This window comes from Babylonia areolata, chromosome 25, assembly GCF_041734735.1.
Source record: "Babylonia areolata isolate BAREFJ2019XMU chromosome 25, ASM4173473v1, whole genome shotgun sequence".
In the NCBI taxonomy this organism is placed as follows: Eukaryota; Metazoa; Mollusca; class Gastropoda; order Neogastropoda; family Buccinidae; genus Babylonia; species Babylonia areolata.
In genome coordinates this window covers 16,421,047-16,447,591 of record NC_134900.1, presented here as the reverse complement: position 1 = coordinate 16,447,591, position 26,545 = coordinate 16,421,047, and the positions used below count along the sequence as shown (strand labels likewise).

General features: G+C 42.2%; 1 protein-coding gene across 1 annotated transcript; it reads right to left on the bottom strand.

Annotated features, from left to right (window-relative positions):
• Positions 1-561: 561 nt before the first annotated feature.
• LOC143299794 (actin-related protein 8-like) lies at positions 562-22,081 on the bottom strand. Its single transcript, XM_076613229.1, has 12 exons — positions 20,945-22,081; positions 19,304-19,474; positions 18,755-18,865; positions 17,139-17,243; positions 15,541-15,714; positions 14,636-14,746; positions 11,964-12,079; positions 11,039-11,192; positions 9,403-9,636; positions 8,222-8,486; positions 4,178-4,341; positions 562-2,873 (listed from the first exon to the last, which is right to left on the bottom strand). The coding sequence occupies exons 1-12, from the start codon at positions 21,005-21,007 to the stop codon at positions 2,730-2,732; spliced, it is 1,812 nt and encodes a 603-aa protein (XP_076469344.1). The 5' UTR covers positions 21,008-22,081; the 3' UTR covers positions 562-2,729.
• Positions 22,082-26,545: the final 4,464 nt, after the last annotated feature.

Below are 26,545 nucleotides of genomic sequence, written 5' to 3'. Positions count from 1 at the left end.
CCAGTGTGTTTTAACTAATTAATATATCATAATATGTATATTTATATGCAACAATAGGCATCCACAGTGCCAGTTGTGAGCTGTGAGGATGAGCTCTCACAGTCTCAGTGCTCTATAACATGCTCCCATGGCGTGCGTCTCGTACAGCCTGTCAGTCAAAGCCCAGTTCTTGGCCTTCATGTGGAACTGTTTCCACTGACAAGGAAAAGGAAAGGGGCGATGGCAAGAAACGGCGCCTTAAAACTAGTGCTTCGAGTAGATGGCGCTTGTCAGCCTGGGGATGCAGTCCATCTTGGGGAAAGAATACCCTGATTCCAAACCTATGTTGCCTTGCAGCTGGGAACAGGCTTTGGGAGTCAACCCTGAGGAAAAACAAGGGCAGGTGATGTTCTTCAGTCTTGACTGGCAGATCACCTATGAGAGGGGGAACTCAGATCGGAGAAAAAAAAAAAAAAAAATCCGAAGACAGATGTACTGGGCCCCTGTGCGGTACAATGCAACTACGTCTTATGGATGGACAACCTCACATATACAACAGCAAAAACAAATGATAGTAGTATGTTCAGGATTTTCAAATTTATTAAAAATGTTACATACAATTTTCAGCACTCATCAGCAATACACACACAGTTTCAGTTTTGATGACGGGATTCACATTTTCACACAAATACACACACCATGACAGACATACACACACTTTGGTACTCTCACACGCTAAAGGACATAAACACATATGGTTCACATTCAACCACTCAGTGTGACACTCAAAGTGTCCAGAGCATGGAGTCATACCCACACAAAAGTAAAATACATGCAGACAACAGCTGTGCAACATATTTCAATAAGATGCCAATGGCTGAAAACAATAAATTTCCAATTCACTCTTCGTTTCATCTCAAAACCAAACACTTCATGCTGTCTGCAAACTTTTTAATGCATCGTGACTGCAATGATGCTGCAACTCTAACCAGATACCTAACATTATTAGTAATAATCTATTGTGATGATCCCGACATATCTTTTTACCCCTAGGCTGCCTATATGACGAGATAACTCGTCATGTTAAGCATGTATGCTTCAGTGCCACAATGACGAGATAACTCATCGAAATATTCCGACTTTTCCCTGGTTTGCATTCACTTCGTTGACAAAAATAGTGGTAGCTTTAGCCTGGGGAATCTTTCTAGATTCTATTCATAGCTAGAAACCCCACACTCATGAAGCAGTCCTTTATTTGAACGTTTTGGTTGGGTCACTGTCCCAGTGTTTGCCTGACTTCTTTCCTCGCTCGCTCAACAAAATGTCCGACTCATGCCGTGCACAAGACATGCGATTGTGACAAACTAAATCAACCAAGATTGCTTTCTTTAGCTGATGCTCAGCAAGAATTGAAGCGTAAATTCGAAGGAAAAGACAGTGATGAACATTTATAGGACGATTTGATAGAAAATAAAGGGAGCAATCAAGAGTGGCCAAGATGCGACTATCAGTGAGTGATGCCGGCTGTATAGATGTTAGCAGACAACAGAACATGACCGATTTATTAGCTGGACACAGTGTGAGCGATATTCTTGGCACGCAGCCAACGCGGTCAGATGAGAACTGGATCAAGTGACCGTGTGAGAGGGATGAAGAGGAGGGGGGCGGAGACTGAGGGAGGCGTGGCCTCACATCCATATTATCACTTGGAGAAGTCACAATGCATTGTGTATCTATCTCTTAAATATATATATATATATATATTGTGGTTGTTCTAGTGTGATTTTGTGTTTGCAGCTATCCATTTGTCCAGAAAATATATTTTTGTGCAAATTACCTGACTAATGTTTGTAATGAACAAGTTGAAAATGTGACAAAAAACAAAACACTGTTTTCAAAATAACAGCATGTCACTAAAAATATATAAAATGGGAAAACAGCATGTGTTTTGTATTCTTTATTCATTTGCCTTTCAGAAAATATATACTTCTATGGGTCTTTCTCCAATAACAAAGAGCACAGAATTTTTGGAAAATTTATACCTGTTTTTTTTTGTGGAAAAAACCCTGGCAAATAGATTTCACTTAATTTTATTTTCCTGGCAGCAAAAGGGTTAAGCAACACAGCAAAATGACATGGAGAGATGATAGTGACATCAGCTGCTGTGTGGTCTCTTACCAACACCTACTGACATGTTCCTCAAAAAATGAAATGTGAAAATAAAAATCCCCATCGTAAAGTAAGTTAGATTTTCAAAACCTTTTCTCATGTCTATAACATTAAGTTTATTGCTTGGTCAGACCATTTTTTTCACAGAAAAAGAAGAAAATCAGTTTTTGTGACCTGAATCAACTGTCACCAAACAAATGGGTCGTCTGTAGGGAAAAACAAGGGAGAGAACTATTTGTCCGGAGTGAGTTAACTTTCAAATACTGTCAAGTATTGAAGAACTTAACTGTCCAGCACTGTCAACAGTGACCGCACTGTCAACTGTCCAGTACTGTCAAGTATTGTTGTCACTCGAAAAGTACTGTCAACAGTGACAGCATTGTCTACCGCCAAGTACTAGCAACTGTCAAGTATTGTCAAGGACTCAACTGTGATAGCAGTGTCAACTGTGACAGCATTGTCAAGCATTGGACAGCAACGTCAACTGACAAAGTACCATCAAACATTGTCAACAGTGACAGCACTATCAACAATCAGACTGAACACGAACGGTGACGGGTGAAGGCTGGTGGGTGGGGCCGTCACCAGTCGAAGGGGGAGCGTTCCCGGAGCAGTCTGACGCTGGCCTGCCGGTACTCCTGCTGGTGGATCCACAGCTCCTGACAGCTGTCCAGACAGGCCAGGATGGACGCCCCCTTCCAGCTCACCACACTCGGCTCCATGTCCTGACATTCACACACACACATTCACACACACACACACATTCACACACACACATCACACACACACATATACAATTTTCACTTTCTAAAAGAGGCGGCACGGTGTCAATATCCACCATACACACCACATCTTCTAGGCATATAACTGCAGCTCTCGGTCTGCACTACCTAGATAAGCAGCCTGTTGTGTGAATGACTCCATGTTTGTAAAGTGCTCAAAACTTGGTCTATGACTGGGGGACAGGGGTGCCACAAAACATATAGTATCCATGTTGACAGATGCTACATAACCCACAAGCATCCATATCAATAGGTATTATATAATGTTACATACAAGTATCAGTCTCAATAGGCGCTGTACAACATGTAAGTATCCATGTCAATAAGCGCTAAATAACATACAAGGAGGCATGTCATCAGGTGCATTACAATATAAGCACCCATGTCAATATACATTATATAACATATAAGTATCAGCCTCAACAGATGCAATTTAACACATACATATACCTGTAAATAGGTGCTATGTAACATTTTATTATCCACATCAACGGGTGCTATATAGCATTTAAGTATCCACATCAACAGGTGCTATATAACATTTAAGTATCCACATCAACAGGTGCTGTGTGACATTTTATTATCCACATCAACGGGTGCTATATAGCATTTAAGTATCCACATCAACGGGTGCTATATAGCATTTAAGTATCCACATCAACAGATGCTATACAGATGCTATATAGCATTTAAGTATCCACATCAAAAGGTGCTATATAACATTTAAGTATCCACATCAACAGGTGCTGTGTGACATTTTAGTATCCACATCAGCAGGCCCTACATGACATGTAAGTATCCACATCAGCAGGCGCTATATAACATTTAAGTATCCACATCAACAGGTGCTATATAACATTTAAGTATCCACATCAACAGGTGCTATATAACATTTAAGTATCCACATCAACAGGCGCTATATAACAATTATGTATCAAAATCAACAGGCGCAATATAACATATATATAGGTATTAACCTCGAGAGGTGCTATATAACATATAAGTATCCACATCAACAGGCACTATATAACATTTAAGTATTCACATCAACAGGCGCTATATAACTTTTAAGTGTCCATATAAATAGGTGCTATATAACATGTACCTATTTCAACAGGCGCTATATATGTATCCACATCAACCAATCAATCATGTCCCCCCCCCCCACCGCCCCCCTCCCTACACACACAATACAAAGGAAGGGGGGCACACAATACAAAGGAAGGAAGGAAGGCAGAGTGGCCCACCTTGGGTCTGGTGATGACGTCCATGGTCTCCAGGGAGGAGCGGTAGTGGGGGGGCATGTTCATCCACACCTGGTACTGCAGCCAGGTGTGCGCCCCCTCCATGCTCAGCCCACCCCCCACCAGCAGGATGGTGCTGTACATCCGCCGCTTCATTTCTTCCCCGTCTGCACGTCACACAGATGCTAACATGACATCTTTTCTACTAAACAACCCCTCCCCCACCCCTGAAAAAAAAAACCATGGATATTTTATTATTCCATGAATAATAACATCAATAGTTCCAAAAAGCATGGATATTCTATTATTCTATGAATAATAATAATATCAATGGTTCCTCCACTGCGATGGGAAAAAGATTTACAGCTTAGTCTTTTGTGAAGGGCAATGACTCTCAAACTAGGAGGCAAAGTTGCACTGGCTCTTAGTGCTGCAACCTTGGTGGCTAGTTGGCCTTTGGGAACCATCCCAACCCCAACTGTCCTGACACTCAGAGAGTGGTGATGTAACTTGGGCAAGACACTCTCCGCTATAATCAAATTCTGGCCCAGGTAGTCGGGACAGCAGTTGCCTTCTCTGCTGTTCTGATGGTCATAGTCAGACAGGACTGACTATTATACAATAATAATAATAATAATTTCTTCCTCTTCTTTTCGTTTGTTTGAAGGACACCCCAATCTATAACAATAATTTTGCTGTCATATACTGTACCATGTCAAAATGATGCAAACTAGGCCTGTTGATTTGCTCTGGTTGGCCAAAATTTGCGGCACCTCAGTGATGAGACGTCTCACTATTAGTCTGCCTTCTGCTTGCTAATCAAATGCCATTTCCTTGATAATGAATGGCAATTGTATAAAGCATTTCTCAAAGTAAACTTAGACTCAGTATGCTGGCAACCATCCATTCACTTGCAGCCACACCCAAAAATAACTAACCACACTGAACCATCCACACTCACACCCATGGGCAAACACAGCTCAAATTAACAGTGGAGAAAAAATTTTAAAATCACAAAAACACCTCACAGAACAAGTGAGATTTTAGTTGGAATCTGAACAGAGGGTATTTTGATTGGTGCAGCAAATTCGTATTTCATATTTCTCTTTTTTATCACAACAGATTTCTCTATGTGAAATTCGGGTTGTTCTCCCCAGGGAGAGCGCGTTGCAACATGACAGCACCACCCATTTTTTTGTATTTTTTCATGCATGCAGTTTTATTTGTTTTTCCTATCAAAGTAGATGTTTCTACAGAATTTTGCCAGGAACAACCCTTTTGTTGCTGTGGGTTCTTTTACATGCGCTAAGTGCATGGTGCACACGGGACCTCAGTTTATCGTCTCATCCGAATGTCAATTCGGTTCCAAACAGTGCAAACACAAAACTAAAACTGTGATAGCCGAAAGACTAAGTTCATTTTGGGTACTGTCAGAAGTTTTTCCCCTGAGGACCAGAGGGAACACAAAGTCTTGTGTGTGAGGAGTGCTTTAGACAGGTAAGGTTGAACTGTCCCCTCAGAATGGCAGTGGGCAATAACTGCCACTTTGTACTGACTGCGGAACTTAACTGGTAACCAGTGCAGCTCTTTCAGAAGTGGTGCAATGTGATCACTCTTACATTTTTCTCAGAATGAGTCCTGCGACCCTCTTTTGAAGGCTGGTGTATCTTATTGCTGATTTGGAAAAAACAAAAAGCAAAAAAACCCACAAAAAACAAAACCAACAAAAACCCTTTGAAAACTGCTGCTAATGCAGAAGATTCACATGCTCCAACTCCCATGTTCACCTATTACTACAACCACAAGTGGGCAATTTCATGTATAACCTTTTCTTGGTAGCCACCATTCTGACTTTGGAGGCTAGATACTTGGCATGTGTGGACACTTCCTCAAGGATGGAATGAAGTGAAACACTCACCACACTTATCTACACTGTGCAGTATACACTCACCACATTCACCTACACTATGCAGTATGCACTCACCACACTTATCTAAACTGTGCAGCAAACACTCACCACACTTATCTAAACTGTGCAGTATACATTCACCACACTTATCTAAACTGTGCAGCATACATTCACCACACTTACCTAAACTGTGCAGTATACACTCACCACACTTATCTAAACTATGCAGTATACACTCACCACACTTATCAATACTGTGCAGTATACACTCACCACACTTATCTAAACTGTGCAGCATACATTCACCACACTTATCAATACTGTGCAGTATACATTCACCACACTTATCAATACTGTGCAGTATACATTCACCACACTTATCTAAACTGTGCACCACACTTATCTGAACTGTGCACCACACTTATCTGAACTGTGCACCACACTTATCTAAACTGTGCACCACACTTATCTGAACTGTGCACCACACTTATCTAAACTGTGCACCACACTTATCTGAACTGTGCAGTAAATACTCACCACATTTATCTAAATTGTGCAGCATACACTCACCACACTTATCTATACTGTGCAGTATACACTCACCACACTTATCTATACTGTGCAGTATACACTCACCACACTTATCTATACTGTGCAGTAGACACTCACCACACTTATCTATACTGTGCAGTATACACTCACCACACTTATCTAAACTGTGCAGTATACACTCACCACACTTATCTATACTGTGCAGTATACACTCACCACACTTATCTATACTGTGCAGCATACACTCACCACACTTATCTATACTGTGCAGTAGACACTCACCACACTTATCTATACTGTGCAGTAGACACTCACCACACTTATCTAAACTGTGCAATATTCACTAACCACTCTTATATATATACTGTGCAGTATACACTCACCATACTTATCTATACTGTGCAGTATACACTCACCATACTTATCTATACTGTGCAGCATACACTCACCACAATTATCTATACTGTGCAGTATACACTCACCACACTCATCTATACTGTGCAGTATACACTCACCACACTTATCTATACTGTGCAGTATACACTCACCACACTTATCTATACTGTGCAGCATACACTCACCATACTTATCTATACTGTGCAGTATACACTCACCACACTTATCTATATTGTGTAGTATACACTCACCACACTTATCAATACTGTGCAGTATACACTCACCACACTTATCTATACTGTGCAGTAAACACTCACCACACTTATCTATACTGTGCAGAAAACACTCACCACACTTATCTAAACTGTCAGTATACACTCACTACACTATCTATACTGTGCAGTATACACTCACCACATTTATCTATATTGTACAGTATACACTGCTGCACTTACCTAAACTGTGCAGAATACACTCACCACATATATATATATATATATTGTGCAGTAAACAATCACTCACTTATCTATACTTTGCAGTATACATTCACCACACTTATCTATACTGTGCAAAATACACTGCCCTCTCATCTGCACAGTTTCAGAGGCATTACTCCCATGCTGCTTATTCCAAGCCCCCCATACACAGCCACACCCAGGTATATCTATCACAGTCCCAGTGCCGATAGTCCATATGGAACCATCGATGTTGAGTCGCCAGGAGGCCACACACCAGAGGAGACCCTGCATCGCTGCTGAGTCACTTTGGTGGTGTTTGGTAATGCCTGTTCTGATTCAACAGCCTTAGGACACCTCCTACTGAGCCCCTTACTGACGATAATAATAGCTCAATCATGGAACCAGACTGAGTGAGCGTCTCCCCCAGAGAGGAGACCGCCACCATGTCCTTCCAACTGCAGTCCCCCATGAATGTGCCAACGCTGAAGGCCTTGACAAGACTCAACCCAAATGCAGAACTGGAGGGGTATCACCACTGAGATCACCACTACAGCAGGACATGAAAGGCTAAATAATTTGGGGCTTTTCTTTTTCATATTGATAATGAAGAAGAGGATGACGGCGAAAATGATGATGACGGTGATGACTATGCTGTTATGGAGATCCACTTAGGTTTGGGAATACGTGACAAGGCAGTACTCTACACTTCCTGTCATAGTGATATACACTCACCACACTTGTCTATACTGTGCAGTATGGCCTGGTCAATGCCCATCAGCTGCAGTATACTCGTGTCCCCCTCCTCCTCCATGATCTCCTCCTCCTCCTCTTCCTCCTCCTTCCTGCTGGTCTTGGCCCCAGACTCTGCGTTCGTCAGACTGTCGGGAATGTCGTTGGAGTCGTCTTCCATGGCTGCTGGCGGAAGGTCGTCCAAATTCCCGAGACTAGTGTCCGCCTCTCTGTTGGCGTTTGCCGCGTCTTTCTTTAGCCTCCCTCCCTGTAATGTCAGACAAGGGTGACAGTAATGATAACGATAATTATAGATAGTGTCAAACCAGGTGACAGTGATAATAATAATTATAGATAGTACTTATATGGCGCAAACTGCCCAGGGGCTCTAAGCGCCTCACATGAAACAATACGTACACTATAGTGCTTAATAACAGACCTCTGCACATGAAAAAAACACGTATATGTGTATTTATACATCAAGACAATACATGTACAAAAAACTGCAGATATGAACAATCACACACACACACACACACACACAAACATAAACACTCGCAATAAATGCCCTTCACACACACACACACACACACACACACACAATAACCAGTTGTTCCATTAGACTTGAATCAGGTGGCCCAGTGGTAATGTGCCTGACTAGGAATATCAAATATCTCAGCGTCAACCAGGCTGAAAGATGCAGACACCTGGAGAGTTGGTCAACAAAAGCCACCATCTCTGATGTGGCTCAAGCCCACATGCTCCTAGTCATCAGGCTGCGGTGTGAACCACAATGGCTGGTACTTTAACACAACGGGGCTGGCAGAATGGACACTTATCTGCCAGTACTGTGTCTGTGAGGGTCTGGGTTTGAATCCACGTCTTTCCAAGTTTGGAAAATCTAACTAAGCATCTAGTCATATGGATGAAATGATTAACCTAGGTCCCATGTACAACATCCACTTGGCGCACTGAAAAAGAACCCATGGCAATGTAAGTGTTGTCCTGTGGCAAAATTCTGTTGAAGTCCACTCAGACAGGTATACAAATACATATTAAGGCCAAACTAGTGCATTGGATTACACTACTAGTCTGGCATCTGCCAAGCAGATGTGGAGCAGCGTAACAGATTTGTCCAAACGCATCGACGCCTCCTTGAGAAATTGAAACTGAAAAAAACTGACCCCTGACTGTCGAGCCGTCCTGCGCAGATAGTCATGGTCGTGGGGATCCTCAGGGTCACTCTCACCCCTCAGCTGGGTGCGGGTGAGGTGAGAACCTTGCAGGCCGAAGGCTTCCGGCTTAAAGATGGACAGAGCGGCCACGATCATTTCGTCCCCCAGCCGCAGGCCGTACTTCATGATGTTCTGCTGTGGAAGCTTGATCTGGATCACATGGGGACGGATTCCTAGACGGTCCTGAAAAGACATGGCAACGTTTTTTTAAATGTGCAGTTCTGACAGGCGCAATAGCCGAGTGGTTAAAGCACTGGACCTTCAATGTGAGGGTCCCCAGCTCGAATCTTGGTAACGGCGCCTGGTGGGTAAAGGGTGGAGATTTTTCCGATCTCCCATGTCAACATATGTGCAGACCTGCTTGTGTCTGAACCCCCTTTGTGTGTCTACACAAGCATAAGATCAAATGAGCACGTTACAGATCCTGAAATCCATGTCAGCGTACGGTGGGTTATAGAAACAAGTACATACCCAGCATGCACACCACCAAAATGGAGTATGGCTGCCTACATGGTGGGGTAAATAAATAAATGGTCATACATGTAAAAAGTTACATGTCTGAGTGAGTGAGTGTGTGTATGTGTGTGACAGAAACCGGACTGAATGACACAGGAAACGAGTGATGAGCACCCAAATGCAGCCTGTAGTGCAAATGACTCCATGTTTGTAAAGCATTTAGAGCTTGGTCTCGGACCATGGATAGGTACCATATAAGTATCCTTATCATCATCATTTAATGTTTCAGCACAATGTCATAATAATAAGTGACGCCAACAAGTTTTATTGTCACCATGTAATAACATCAAAGTGTTTGTCACTTTGTATTATCTTCATGCCACAAGTGACACCAACAACAGTTTTCACTTTCATTACACAACAAAACTGGAAGTATCCGTCCCTTTAATACAAGCAGTGACTATACGGAATGGAGTTCAAATTTACTTTTGCTGCTACATTTGTTAAATGCAGTATTACACTTGTCCAAAACCACTATTCATTTGGCCAAGGTTACATTTCAATATAAAAACAAGAGAGAATGGAAAAATCTATTAACGTATCATCACAAACAGACCATTTCTCACTACTGAATGCTCTTACTTGGAAATGTTATAAGATCTGATACACTTTTTAATCACAACTCAAACTTTTTATTTCAACAATAAACACACATGCACACAAACTACGCTCACAAACCAAACAAACATAGGGAAACCATGACAAGAAACAAACACTTACTGACAAACAGATTTCAAAATTATTCTAATACAACTTTACGGCTCTTATGATTATAAACAACACTGCTGAAATAACAACAAAACTGAAACAACAATGATAATAGTACATTTATATTGCGCTTTCAAATCTCTCAAAGCATTTTACAATAACACATCAGTCAGACACAAAACAAACAAACACACCTTATGAAACACACACAAACACACAAACTCACATTATCACAAACACACACACACACACACACACACACACACAAACACCCCCACACCCCCCACACAAACACGCACAGAAGAAACAGATGTTAATCCACAGAATACAGACAAGGAATGCAGTGCCATAAAATCCACACCTGGTCCATGTGGCAGAAAGCCTCCTTGATTTCCTGCAGCTGAAGAATGCCAACAGCATCGCTCAGCTTCATCTCAGGTAGATGAGCACCACTGCGTTTCAACAAGTTGTACAGACATCGTGTAATGTCGCTGCCTCCGTATTCCATTGTGATTCTGCAAACAATATGTCAAAACTTTCACAAATCTTCCATATTCCAACATGATTTTCCTCACAACATATCAAAACTTTCATCTATCCATACCTTAAAAATAATAAATTGACCCAGTAAACAAAAATGCATATCCATGTATATTCTGGGGATATTTCAAACACTACAGTCCATAGAAATATTGTCTTAAGTTGCAGAGCTCTACAAAATCTAATGGCATACGAAAATATGTGTGATACAATACAACACATCTTATTCATCCATCTGGAAATTTACACACACACACACAAACACACATTATGTTTACAAACGTGTATACATACTCTTTTATAAACAGATAGGCACATTAGTGAAGAAAAACTGCTCACGAGTATCTGGCAACCCATGAGCAAATGCAGGAACTGGATGAGTTGACTACAGATTTTCCATTGTGATACGGGCCATGAATGGTCTATGAACATAAATAAATCAATTCATTAGTACTTCTGTGACACAAAATCTTAACAGTGCAGGAACTTGATTTCAACAGTTTTGTGTAAACTATCACCACTACATTGGTACATGGAATGGCATCACACACACACATTTGATCTAACTCTGTCTTAATCACACTCACCTGATACCATGCACACACACACACACACACACACACACCACATACACATACACAACACACATACATGTACATGTAGATGTACACACACACACAAACACACCACACACACACACATATACCACACACACACACACACACACACACACACACAGAACTCACCTGGTTGCATGCTGAGACATGCCATCATCCACACAACACACGCTGGTTTTCTGATCACCTACATCCACCACACAGGCATTGGGAAGACCAGCACCAAACGTGGCACACACCGATTCCTGCGACACAACCATCAACCTCTCCACATCACTTTTCTCAAACACTGTTCCACTCCTATTTATCAATTTGGTAAAAGTAACACAAATGAATTTTATTCATCATGTAGTCATTAAACATATGAGCTTGCACACACACACACACACACACACACACACACACACACACACACACACACTTCTATTCCACATTCAAAGTGTGGCTGGTACTTTCCACAGACATCTAGAGGTTTGAGCTTCTCAGTTCTATATGTTGAGCAATGCTGAAAGACATGTACACAGACAGCAGAGACACAACTCTGAACCCATGTAACTAGGATTAACTGTTAAAATACATGAACATATACAGCAGAGGCATACAACTCTTTGAATCCATGCAATTAGGTGAAACAGACAAAATACACATACGGATACCGCAGAGACATACAAGTCTCTGAATCCAAGTCACTAACAGTAACAGCTAAAATACATGTACACAGAGAGCAGACGCACACAGCTATCTGAATCCATGTAAATAAGAATAACAACTAAAAGTAAAAGACATGTGCAGAGCTCTGAGTCCACATAACAAGGAGTAACAGTTATACTACAGATTCAGAGTTTGAATCCACATAACTAGGAGTAATAGCTATACTACAGATTCAGGGTTTGAATCCACATAACTAGGAGTAACAGCTATATTACAGACACAGAGTTTGAATCCACATAAATAGAAGTAACAGCTAAACTACAGACACAGAGTTTGAATCCACATAACTAGGAGTAATAGCTAAACTACAGATACAGAGTTTGAATCCACATAACTAGAAGTAACAACTATACTACAGATACAGAGTTTGAATCCACATAACTAACTAGGAGTAACAGCTAAACTACAGATAAAGAGTTTGAATCCACATAACTAGGAGTAACAGCTAAACTACAGATACAGAGTTTGAATCCACATAACTAGGAGTAACAGCTAAACTACAGACACAGAGTTTGAATCCACATAACTAACTAGGAGTAACAGCTATACTACAGATACAGAGTTTGAATCCACATGACTAGGAGTAACAGCTAAACTACAGACACAGAGTTTGAATCCACATAACTAGGAGTAATAGCTAAACTACAGATACAGATTTTGAATCCACATAACTAGGAGTAATAGCTAAACTACAGATACAGATTTTGAATCCACATAACTAACTAGGAGTAACAGCTAAACTACAGATACAGAGTTTGAATCCACATGACTAGGAGTAACAGCTAAACTACAGATACAGAGTTTGAATCCACATAACTAGGAGTAATAGCTAAACTACAGATACAGAGTTTGAATCCACATAACTAGGAGTAACAGCTAAACTACAGTTACAGAGTTTGAATCCACATAACTAGGAGTAATAGCTAAACTACAGATACAGAGTTTGAATCCACATAACTAACTAGGAGTAACAGCTATACTACAGATACAGAGTTTGAATCCACATAACTAGGAGTAACAGCTAAACTACAGATACAGATTTTGAATCCACATAACTAGGAGTAACAGCTAAACTACAGATACAGAGTTTGAATCCACATGACTAGGAGTAACAGCTAAACTACAGACACAGAGTTTGAATCCACATAACTAGGAGTAATAGCTAAACTACAGATACAGATTTTGAATCCACATAACTAGGAGTAATAGCTAAACTACAGACACAGATTTTGAATCCACATAACTAACTAGGAGTAACAGCTAAACTACAGACACAGAGTTTGAATCCACATAACTAGGAGTAACAGCTAAACTACAGATACAGAGTTTGAATCCACATGACTAGGAGTAACAGCTAAACTACAGTTACAGACTTTGAATCCATATAACTAGAAGTAATAGCTAAACTACAGATACAGAGTTTGAATCCACATAACTAGGAGTAACAGCTAAACTACAGACACAGAGTTTGAATCCACATAACTAAGAGTAACAGCTGTACTACAGATACAGAGTTTGAATCCACATAACTAGGAGTAATAGCTAAACTACAGATACAGATTTTGAATCCACATAACTAACTAGGAGTAACAGCTAAACTACGGATACAGAGTTTGAATCCACGTAACTAGGAGTAACAGCTAAACTACGGATACAGAGTTTGAATCCACATAACTAGGAGTAACAGCTAAACTACAGTTACAGAGTTTGAATCCACATAACTAGGAGTAACAGCTAAAATACAGATTTTAAATCCACGTACATAACTAGGATCAACAGCTAAAACACAGATACAGAGTTTGAATCCATACAACTAGGAGTAACAGCTAAAATACAGGTACAAAGTTTGAATCTAATTAACTAGGTTTAAGTGCTAAAATACAGATACAGAATTTGAATCCACATAACCAGGAGTAACAGGTAAAATACAAATAGAGTTTGAATCCACATAACGAAGAGTAACAGCTAAAATACAGGCACAGAGCTTTGAATCCATGTAACTTGGATTAATAGCTAAAATACATGTACAGATTTCTGAATCCACATCTCTGAATCAATATAACTAACTAGGAATAACACTGAAGTCTGACCTGATGCACAATGACTGCCTCGAAGCCCATGTTGAACAGCAACAGCTCAAACATGGCTTTGACGTGCTTCTGGTTGTACACATCCGGAATCAGCAGAATGGCTCTGTAGTGCTGCCATTACACATAACCAAATTTAGCAGAATGGCTCTGTAGTGCTACCATACCACATACCACTTTTAACAGAATGGCTCTGTAGTGCTGCCATAACACATATCACATTTAACAGAATGGATTTACAGTGCTACCATAACACATACCACATTTAGCAGAATGGTTCTGTAGTGCTACCATAACAATACTACATTCAGCAAAATGGCTCTGCAGTGCTGCCATAACACATACCACATTTAGCTGAATGGCTCTGTAGTGCTCCCATAACACATACTTCATTTCACCTCAGCATTTTCCTCTACAATGCCAGGTTCATGTGCAATGAATGACTTTGCAGTGCTGGCATAATGTGTACCACATCTATATTCAACACCCAACAATTTTTTTTGCATGCACACGGAATGCTGCTATAACAAACAACAAAAGGTATCTCTGTAAAATGCATTTTTTTTACCAGATGCTAACACAATCATAACTATAACAGTCTCATAATGAATCATAACATTTCTCTTTCTGCCAAAACATTACAAAAATCTATGTGCATTCATAACTGTTCGCACTGTTCAAACACCTGTTTAGATATTCATTTTACTTTTTAAAAGTTTAACAGATTTCTTTTATATCTAAAACTGTTCATTATTTCAGTTTGCTGTTAAGTGAAATATGATGGACAGTCCAAGCGCTGAAATGAATGCAAAACAGAACGTTTGTTTCATGTTTCCATGACGATACAAGTTTAAAGGAAAGCACTGACCGCAGGACAAGGAAAAGAGAGCAGCAGATCTTAGACCCACCTTGAGATCCTTGGTCGGGATCTGCAGCTGGCTGTAGATGACAGAACTCCAGATGCTCTCCAGATCCGCCAGCACTGCCGTCATGGAGCCCCCTGCCTTGCTGTGCAAATTCAGACGGCCTCTTTTTATCGGCCAGCTCAGCTGGTAGCCGTCTTTTGGGTTGATGTACAGTGCCTAAAGAACCCACACACACATGCATCACTGAATAGCAGTCAGTAGTAGGAATCTGTAGAAAAAATATAATGAAATAAAATAAAAGGCACTTTATCACTGAAGTAGTAGCTCAGGACACAAGACAATGATGGGTGATGCAAGCACCTGCTAAACAACACAAAGCACTAAATTGCTGTGGGTTTGGGTTTGGGTTTTTAATTTATTTCTTTTTCTTTTTTTTAATTCAAATCTGTTCAAATTTTACATTGTAGACATTTCGACATTTGTTAATCATGACAGTAATTATAAATGAACATGAAATAAAATATAAAACAAATACAAAGCAGCTGTGTAACAAGACAATGATTGCTGATGCCAGTATTTGAAAAATAACACAAAACACTAAATTTGTGTGTTCTTTTCAAACAGTTTTTATTCAAATTTTACATTAAGACATACAGACATTTGTTAATAATGACAGTGAATAAAATTAACATGGAATATAAAAGAATAAAAGCAACTGTTTAATGTTTGAAAGTGGTTAAAAAAAAGAAAGAATGAATAGATAAATAAATAATAAATAAAGTAACAACACTCAATTGCTATAACTAGAAAAAAAAATAGAAAAAAGAACAGAACACTCCATTTATACAAAACACAAGAGAGTGTTCTTATGCCCTTTTGATTTTATGGGACCATTCATACAAGCAATACAAAAAGCACACAGAAGAATTTTAAACCACAATTTATTCACAAACAAATTCCATGCATTTTTATACTGTGTAACAGTTTCCGTATTTTCTTTAATTTGGCTAAACTTTGCTAGATGTCAAACCGCAGAAGAATAACAGTGACAATTTGTGAATTAAAATTTTCAGCGTAAAAACTGCAACTGCAATTATCTTGCAGAAGAAAAAAAGAAACATACAAAAGTTCTTTTCACTTGACCAACTTTCTGAAAAATCAGTGAGTCATGTGACTGGTTTGCTTTCACATGGATTTTTCATTTCAAATTTGTATGCGTCAGTGACTAAAGACCGACTCCAAACCTAGACACTGTGTGAAAATGAGAAAAACGAACACAATCAAAGTCAGAAAGACAGATTAACTTACGAATTGTCTCCCCTGTAATACTGGTTTCTCACCCACTTTCCACCGCACAAAACGACATCAGTTTAAGACGTTCAGTCACCAAATTACCTGACCGTACAAATCAGCACACTTATATGCACAGACCACAAGATAATGCACACAGTTTTTGTTTATCACTGAATATTTTCAGCATCATCATAATTTTGTTTCAAAACTTAGAGCTTTTTTTTTCTTTTCTTTTTTAAAAATTTATAACCTGTACATCATATCACACTGGTTATGGGATGTGTCATTTCAAATACCACACTTGCATATATCACTATAAATGCAGAGTATGAGGTCTGAATACCTACCTCCTCCCCAACCACAAAGGGGGGATGACTGTCCATATTTGTCCATTTCTGGGAACAGATGCGTTCAGACTTCTCGACCGTGGCCTTGCTGTTGTGAACCACCAGCTGGAGAAAACAAACAAGGAAGCAGACAATCAATGTCAAGCTGATTTCTAGAAGTACATATCTATATATCAACCAAGAATTCAAGTATTCAGTACGACAGGCGCAATAACCGAGTGGTTAAAGAGTTGGACTTTCAATCTGAGAGTCCTGGGTTTGAATCTTGGTAATGGCGCTTGGTGGGTACAGGGTGGAGATTTTTCCGATCTCCCAAGCCAACATATGTGCAGACCTGCTTGTGCCTGAACCCCCTTTGTGTGTGTACACAAGCAGAAGATCAAATATGCACTTTAAAGATCCTGTAATCCATGTCAGCGTTCGGTGGGTAATGGAAACAAGAACATACCCAGCATGCACACCCCTGAAAACGGAGTATGGCTGTCTACATGGCGGAGTAAAAACGGTCACACAAATGTACCCACTTGTGTAGATACAAGTGAACATGGGAGTTGCAGCCCATGAACGAAGGAAAAGTGTTCGGTACAAAGCAATGTCAACTGTTTGAAGTTATCTATACTATTTACATCACAACAACCAAAAAACCAAGTATTTGTCACCAAGGAATGTCTTCCTCCTCTATTCTTTTAATAAGAGATAATAATAATAATAATAATAATAATAATAAATACTGTCAAAGTGCCATCGTACATAAGTGTGATTTCGTGTAACTTATACCAGATAAAAACATCATGAAAGTTGACACTCTTTCCTGGATTCTCAATTATTTTGTACATAGACCAACACCAACAAAAAATCACTTGGAGTTGGAATAAAATTTAAAAAAATTAAAGCTGGAATACAGACAAAGAGCACTCCATAATAAAACTCTTTGACTTACACTGCAGTCAACAGCACAGTTAAGACATTAATAACAATAATAAATCTAATCTATATAGCACCTTTTGACAAAAAAACCTCAGTTGCATTGTATAGTGTAAAAACTGATGTACAATACTAACAGATTAAAACATGCATAATCTTGCACAGAAATCCAACCAAAACACTCAAAGTCAAACACTAATCTACGTCTGTATTTGTTTAAATTTTTTTAAATAAAAACATCACACACAACACATACATATCATACATCACAATACCTAAATAAGCCATTTATCTATTTCCACAATACCTAATACTACAATACTGTATAATCAGAACAGAAGCCAACACTTACCATACTAGCGCACATGGAAAAACAACAACAACAAAAAACAAAAAAAACACGGCAACAAAAGGATTGTCAATGGCAAAATTCTGTAGAAAAATCCACTTGCATAGGAAAACGAAAGCAACTGCAGGCAGAAACTAAAAGAAAAAAAAGGGTGACACTCTCAGTCTCCCTGAGTCCCTAGTGAAAAGCAGCCAGAATTTCACACAAATCTCAGTCTCCCTGAGTCCCTAGTGAAAAGAAGCCAGAATTTCACACAAATCTGTTGTGATAAAGAATAATGTAGTATAACACAATACAATATAACATCACAAAATTGGAGAAAAATGTTCAACAGATCATTCACCTGCTTGACAGGCACCAGTTGACGATACTCCCCAGTGTGTGTGGGGCGAGACAACAGCAGCTCCTCCACCGCCTGAATCCCTTCTTTCACCTGCTGGTTACTTTCCGCATGCTGCAAAATGTCAGGGCTTTACACAGATGTACGTGCATGCAAATGCACACTTCAAAAGATACACAGGCTTCATGTTTTAAACATCAGAACTATCATGTAATGTTTCATATGTGAAAAGATTTTGAACAAAATCACTGTAGTATTAGTTATGTTCAAGTTAGAAAAAGGATTAAAACATTCCCAATCTCTCTCTCTTGGTCTTTCTCTCTCTGTTTCTTCTCCTCACTCCCAAATTCTCACTAACACATAGAAACACTCACAAAATCCTTGAAAAGCAAACCACAAATTATATATATAGACAGGCCTTTTTTCCCCCCCAATGCATAAATACACCAATACATAAATATAACACACACACTACACTTTAGACACACACCATCATATAACAAACATGGTTTCTGTTTTTTCAACCTAAACATAATACAAGAGACAGATTACCATGCATTCTTCACGAAGCAGCCAGTCTGATGGAACCTGCTGAGTGTTGGGACCTGTGATTCTGCGAGCGATACAATGAGGTACTGTCACAGGGTAGGCATCAGAGGCACGACCAAGACGCAAGTTATATGAACCAGGCTGGATAACTATCACTGTGGCCTGCTGAATGGGCTGTATAACAAATAAGCAGAAGAAAAAGTTTCAATTATAGCAACGAGAATGTGCATGAAAGCTTGTGTGGATGCATATATCATTATATGTTTGTGTGTGTATGTGACTGTATGCATGGGCAAAGGGGATAAGGATGGGTTAATGGGTGTATGTGCGTGTGTGCACTATTAAATGTCACATGCACTGAGTATGTGTGCCCAGCCATGTCAGTATGAATCTGTGTGTGTGTGTGTGTGTGTGTGTGTGTGTGTGTGTGTGTGTGTGTGTGCATGTGCATGTGTGTGTGTATGTGTGTATGCGCGCATGTCAATGAGTACATGCATGCATGCATGCATGTGTGTGTGTGTGTGTGTGTGTGTGTGTGTGTGTGTGTGTGTGTGTGTGTGTGTGTGTGTGTGTGTGTGTGTGTGTGTGTGTGTGTGTTGTCAAAAATACAATTTACGTGTGCACAGCACAATTTTACTAATTTGGCAGTTTACAATGATGATAACTGCAGACAAGTCATTTTAAGTGGGGAAAACCTGGGACCACATCATTCTTGGAAACTGAAATGAGAGCCTAAGTACCAAAGGTCATGGACCAATCAAACTACATACATTGAGTCACTGACAGTGAGTGAGCGACAATAAAAATGCACATCCTTGTCTGACGGACAATGCCTGAGGGAGCGGCTTGTGCCAATGCAGGCTCACCAACTCCTGTTCTGAGTACTTATAAGGAGTGCCGCCTTGTGGGCCAACATTGCCAACTGTCACTCCCTGTTGTTTTTTTTAACTCGAAATAGGTGATGGTCATGAGGAAGGTTGGGGGTGGGGATGAGGGTGCAATACTGATATCATTTCTTGTCAAGCGCTAGCATACTGTGCTTCTTGCCTTGTCTCTGGCTTTCCATCAGCAATGGAAGTGGACAGGGTTCAATTGGTATCACTCTCCTGCAGTCCACCACCAACTGTTTTGGATGGAGTATCGCAAGATGAGTTCTCACTTTATGGCTCCAAGGAGGTTAATGGGGAAGTGGGTGGTGGTTCGTTAATGTTCTGCTCCTTCTGCTGGTAGCTAGTCTTGTGCAGCATGATACAGGTCATCAGGTAAACATGACTGGCTGCCCAAAGGTACTGACAGTTTTGGGGAGAAAAATACGGAATGCCACCTCAAACAACGAAAACTGTGGTAGTATGGGGGCTTCAACTTAACCATTGAATGATGCCAGTGACTATCACTGGGAACAACAGCAACTGCCTGAGAACATATGAATAAGGGTTTTTCGCAATGCAACCAACCAGCTTAACCTTTCACCACCAGTTGAGTTAAGTCCCGACTACTAGTCGACATTTAATCAAATTTCAATATAGAAAAACTTGACTTTAACTTAGGAGTGCATGCAAGTAACGACTGTACTGAGTTGTGTGTTGAGTCTGTTGGCTCAGCGTGTGACTGTGACTACTTAATTTGCGCAAAAAAGATACATACCTCCACTGTAACAGGTTCATCGGCTGTTTGAAACAGCGATTTCTTTGATGCTGGCTGCGGCATTTTATGTTCTACTGATAATTTTAACACCGAAGAAAGCGCTTCGTTTGCCCATGAACAGACGACATGTGCAGGCACTTTTGTTTCCTAGTCAAGCCCGGAATAAGAGTTATGTCCCCAGACTTTCTTGTGTCGATTTACCGAACTTCAGAGAAACGGGAGAGTACACTGCAGTCCACCCAATCAAAAGAATTGGCACTGCTGTCTCTTACTAATGACACCGGCAAGCAGATTAGTGATTCATTTCCTGCTATTTCTTATCAAGTCTTTATTTCACCACAAATCAGATATGGTGCAGCCGATACGGATTGGTATGCCCGGTCCGGTCTATGGCCGTGACGCCGTCGCGGCCCCGCGGCCAGGCTCACTGGTTATTATTCAGTTAAACCGTGAAAGTTTGATTGCCGGGGACAAATGACCACCATCCCGGCCGGCATTCCCTTTGTCTCGTTCGCAACGGCCCCTACAACATTCTGTCGGCCTTGTCAAAAGATGCAAAGGGCATGTTGACAATAGTCGAAACATCACCCATACTCATGACTAAGACATCGACGCTAACTTGAAATATTGAGTTTTGAAACTCCGTTGAAAATTACACATCTTAAGTTCAGTGGACTGACGAGCCCACGTGCAGTTTCAGTTTTATCAAGGAGGCCTCACTGCGTTCAGACAAATCTATATACGCTACACTACATCAGCAGCATAACTCAACACGGTTGGTCAGTCACGGTCGGGCCCGGTTCTTGAGTGCACAGTGATGCACACACACACACATACACCCGGCACACACACACTGACACACACACGTGTGTGTGCGTGTGTGTGTGTGTGTGTAGGGTAATTCAGGGCAAGAATCCCAGTCGGGGTCAAACACCCACTCCCAAATTCAGTTACGGAGATCATGGTACACAGCGAGCCAATGACACTTTTTCCGTTTCCGTGTCGCTCCGTGTCGATCCCCTGTGTCGATACTCCCCCGTGTCGATACTCCTCTCACAAAGATCCAAAAACAGTCAAATACAGATGTTTGTATACATTTGTGACTGATAATGCTTTCTGCTTGATCAAAGATGTGTTGTGGAATGATGAATGTGTTATGTGTTCTCTTCATACCAGCCATCCGCCTTCAGAGTGTAGCAGCGACTTGTGTGTTGGGCCCGCTGTTGTGTGGAGTGGACTTTGACTTTTTCATCACGACTCAGTGTATCTGCGGGGAAACGCTCTCTCTCTCTCTCTCTCTCTCTCTCTCTCTCTCTCTCTCTCTCTCTCTCTCTCTCTCTCTCTCTCTCTCTCACTTCGTCTCTCATTTTCTGTTTCTCTTGTCTCTTTCCCTCTCTGCCACTCTCTCTCTCTCTCTCTTTCTCTGTCTCTCTCTGTCTCTCTCTTTCTGTCAGTTTTTTTCTCTCTTTCTTTCTCTCTCTCACTCACTATCCGTCTCTCGGCATTTTCTGTTTCTCTGTCTCTCCCCCTCTCTGCATCTCTCTCTCTGTCTCTCTCATTCTGTCAGTTTCTTTCTCTCTCTCTCTGTCTCTCTCTCACCGTCTTCGTCTCTCATTTTCTGTTTCTCTGTCTCTCCCCCTCTCTGCCTCTCTTTCTCTCTCTGTCTCTGTCTCTGTGTGTGTGTGTGTGTGTGTGTGTGTGTGTGTGTGTCTCATTCTCTCTCTTCCCTCTGTCAGTTTTTTCTCTCTCTCATTCTCTCTCTTCCCTCTGTCAGTCTCTCTCTCTCTCTCTCTCTCTCTCTCTCTCTCTCTCTCTCATTCTATCTCTTCCCTCTGTCAGTCTCTCTCTAATTCTCTCTCTTCCCTTTGTCTCTCTCTCTCTCTCTCTCTCTCCATCTCTCAAGGCCGATGTACATTAAAACAGTTCTGAGTTCTCTCTGTATCTCTCATTCTCTCTCTTCTCTCTCTTCCCTCTCTCTCTCTCCGTCTCTCATTTTCTGTTTCTTTATCGCTCCCCCTCTCTGTCACTATCTCTAATTCTCTCTCTTATTCTCTCTCTCTCTGTCTGTCTCTGTCTCTTTCTCTCTCTGTCTCTCTGCCCCGGCACACACACACTTATACACAAACATATACGTTGTGTGCATCCCGCTGACACACAGTAAATACATTATTCGGTGAACACCACACACACACACACACACACACATACACACACACACACACACACACACACACACACACACACACACACACACACACACACACATTCACACTGTTTCGCCGCGATATGAGATTCAGTATTGATGATGGTTTTAAAGTTAATCAATGTAATTTGTCACAATTTACAAAGAAAACCAAGAAGGACTTTATGGAATGAGTTCAAACTGGAAAGAAAAATACCACTGGAAAGAAATAGGTCAGTAACAGAATGCCTGTAACGCTAGGGTACATTTTAGCTGGTCATTCTTGATAGTAAAAGACTGAGTGAAAATGAATCTCTACAAACCTCAGTAATCTTAGTCAAATAGGACACTTCTTTAATAACAACATATCATTTTTGTTGATCACACACTTTCTCGACAATATAAAAACAGTGTCTTTTTTAATCATACCCTGGTATATTCATACCGTAAATCGTTTTTGGCAGACAGATATATTTGGATGGCAAATTGATAAAACTTTCGGGAAATCATTATGAACCCCCCCCCCTACCGCCTGGGTAAAGGGATGTGTATGTGTGTGTGTGAGGGGCGGGGGGGAGGGGGGGGGGGGGTTATGGTCACTTGAAGATCTACCACCAATGACCGCTGACCATCAATGACCATTGCTGACCACTGACCGTCGCTGACCACAAGACCACCACTGGTCACTGACCAAGGCTGACCTGGGAGAACATAATGATGATGATGATGGAGTCTCCCGTCGGACCGACGGATGAGTAGGCAGGCAGGCTTATCTGTCGGTGTGTGTCCTCATATGGGAGAAGAGGCCGATTCTGGATGCGCAGCACTTCCCACAGGTGTTGCAACGGAAGAAGTTGAGCCCTGCTTCCTTCGCTCACGCTCCCCCTTAATGGCCAGCGTTCACTTGTTTTCAAACGTCTTTATGCCACTAGAGCACAGCATCCTCCAGCAAGAGCGGTCAAGGGCATCAGTTTCCCAGGAAGCGATTTCTATGTCACAGGCTTTGAGGTTTGTCTTCAAGGTGTCCTTGAAGCGCTTGCAGGGTCTTCCAAGTTCGCGGTGGCCTTCCTTCAGCTGGCCATACAGTAGCGTCTTCGGGATCCTGCTGTCTGTCATGCGGACAACGTGTCCTGTCCAGCGTAGCTGGCACTGGATCAGCAGGCTTTCGATGCTGGGTAGGCCGCTCCTCTCTAGGACCTGGAGGTTGGAGACCATGTCTTGCCACTTTATGCCGAAGATCTTTCATAGGCATCTCTGGTGAAACTGCTCAAGTTGTTGAATGTGACAGCGATACGTCGTCCATGTTTCAAAACAGTACAAGAAGGTGGTCAGCACAACAGCTCTGTAGGTTTTGATTTCGGTGCTGAGCCTGATGCCTTTGTTGTTCCACAGCTTGTTGTTGAGTCTGCCAAAGGCGGAGCTGGCCTTGGCGATGCGCAGCGTCACTTCTGCATCAAGGGCTCCGTTGCTGCATAGGGTGCTGCCCAGGTAGCAAAACTTGTCGACTGACTTGATCTCTGTGTCATCGATCTTGATTGCAGGTTGGGGGCAGGCACTGGCGTTCTGTGAGCTAGCTGGTTGATACATGGACTCGGTCTTGCTGAGGCTGATGGTGATTCCAAAGCGCCTGCAGGAGGCTGAGAACCTGTCCATAATGAACTGCATGTCCTCATGGGTGTGTGCAGCAAGCGCGCAGTCATCAGCGAAGAGGAATTCTCTCAACATTGCCCCAAACACCCTGGACCTAGCCTGGAGTCGCCGCAAGTTGAAAAGATTGCCATCTGTGCGAAACTGAATGTAGGTGTCCAGGTCACAGTCTTGGAAGGCGTCAATCAGCATGGCAGAGAAGAGAATGGAAAACAGTATGGGTGCCAGGACGCAGCCCTGCTTCACTCCATTTACCACAGGGAACGGATCTGACATGTCAGTATTTTCCTGTACTCTCGCCTGCATGCCATCATGGTTGACGCAATCAGCTGGATTAGGGTCTCTGGGCAGCCGAACTTTAGGAGGATCTTCCACAGACCACGGCGGTTTACCGTGTCGAAGGCCTTAGTCAGGTCTACAAAGACCACGTGGAGCTCCTTGTTCTGCTCACGGCACTTCTCTTGCATCTGGCGTACGGCAAACACCATGTCACATGCTCCCCTGCCTGAGCGAAGCCGCACTGTGCTTCAGGGATGACAGTGTTGGAGACATGGTCAACCAGTCTGTTCAGTATGATGCGGGCGAAGATCTTGCCGGCGATGCAGCACGTCTTTTGTGATGGGGAGGCGGTGGATGTTCAGCTTCCTAGGGGGTTTCTGCCTGGCTGGCTGGAGCTTGCGTGCAAGTCTGATGTTACTGCGTGCAAGGCGATGGTCCGACCAACAGACTGCTCCTCTTATACAGCGTGTACTGGAAACATCACCTCTGTCCCTCTGCCGGACAATCACATAGTCCAGCATGTGCCACTGCTTGGAGCGGGGGTGCATCCATATGTTCTTGTACTTGTCCGCTCGTTGGAAGAGTGTGTTGGTGATGGTCAGTCCATGCTGCGCGCAGAGCGAGAGCAAAAGCAGTCCGTTGGAGTTGCACTTGCCAGTGCCGTGCTGTCCTAGGACTTTTGGCCACGAGGAGAAGTCCACGCCGACGCGGGCATTGAAATCCCCAAGGATAATTAGCCTGTCCTTTCTGCCTACCGCTGAAATGGTGCGGCTGAGCTCCTCGTAAAAAGCTTCTTTGATGTCATCAGGGTTGGTCATCGTCAGGACATAGCAGCTGATAACTCTGGCGAAGCGATCCTCGGACAGTTTCAGACGCAGGGTCATCAGTCTATCGTTTATCCCACGTGGAAGGCTGTCAAGATGTCGTGCAAGTTTGGTTTGTATGGCAAAATCCACGCCTGAGGTTCTTGGGGTGCCTTCCCAATGCAGTAGAAGGTGTAGCTCCCTCCAGCTTCCTCCAGCTGGGTTTCACCGGCAAACCTGGTTTCGCTCAGGGCTGCTATGTCCACCTGGTAGCGATCTAGCATTCAAGCAATGAGCGCTGTGCGCCTTTCTGGTCTGTCGTCTCTGTCCCAAAGGGTGCGAACATTCCAGGCACCCAGAGTCAGGGTAAGACAGGTTGGTATGAGCGGTACTACATGGGGGTATAGGGTGGGGGAGTAGGACGGGGGACATGGGGGGAGGGAGAGTAGGACAGGGGGAGATGGGGGGGGGAGAGTGGGCAAGAGGGGAGATGAGGGGAAGGGAGACGGGGACAGGGAGGAGGGGGGGAGAGTGGTAGAGGGGGGAGGGAGAGTGGAGCATGGGGGAGGGAGAGTAGGACGGGGCTGGGGGAAGGGAGAGTGGGACGATGGGGAGGGGGGGGGAGTAGGACGTCTTAAGGAGTGTAGGACGAAGAAAGAGGTGGGTTGAGGGAGAGTAGAACAGGAGGAG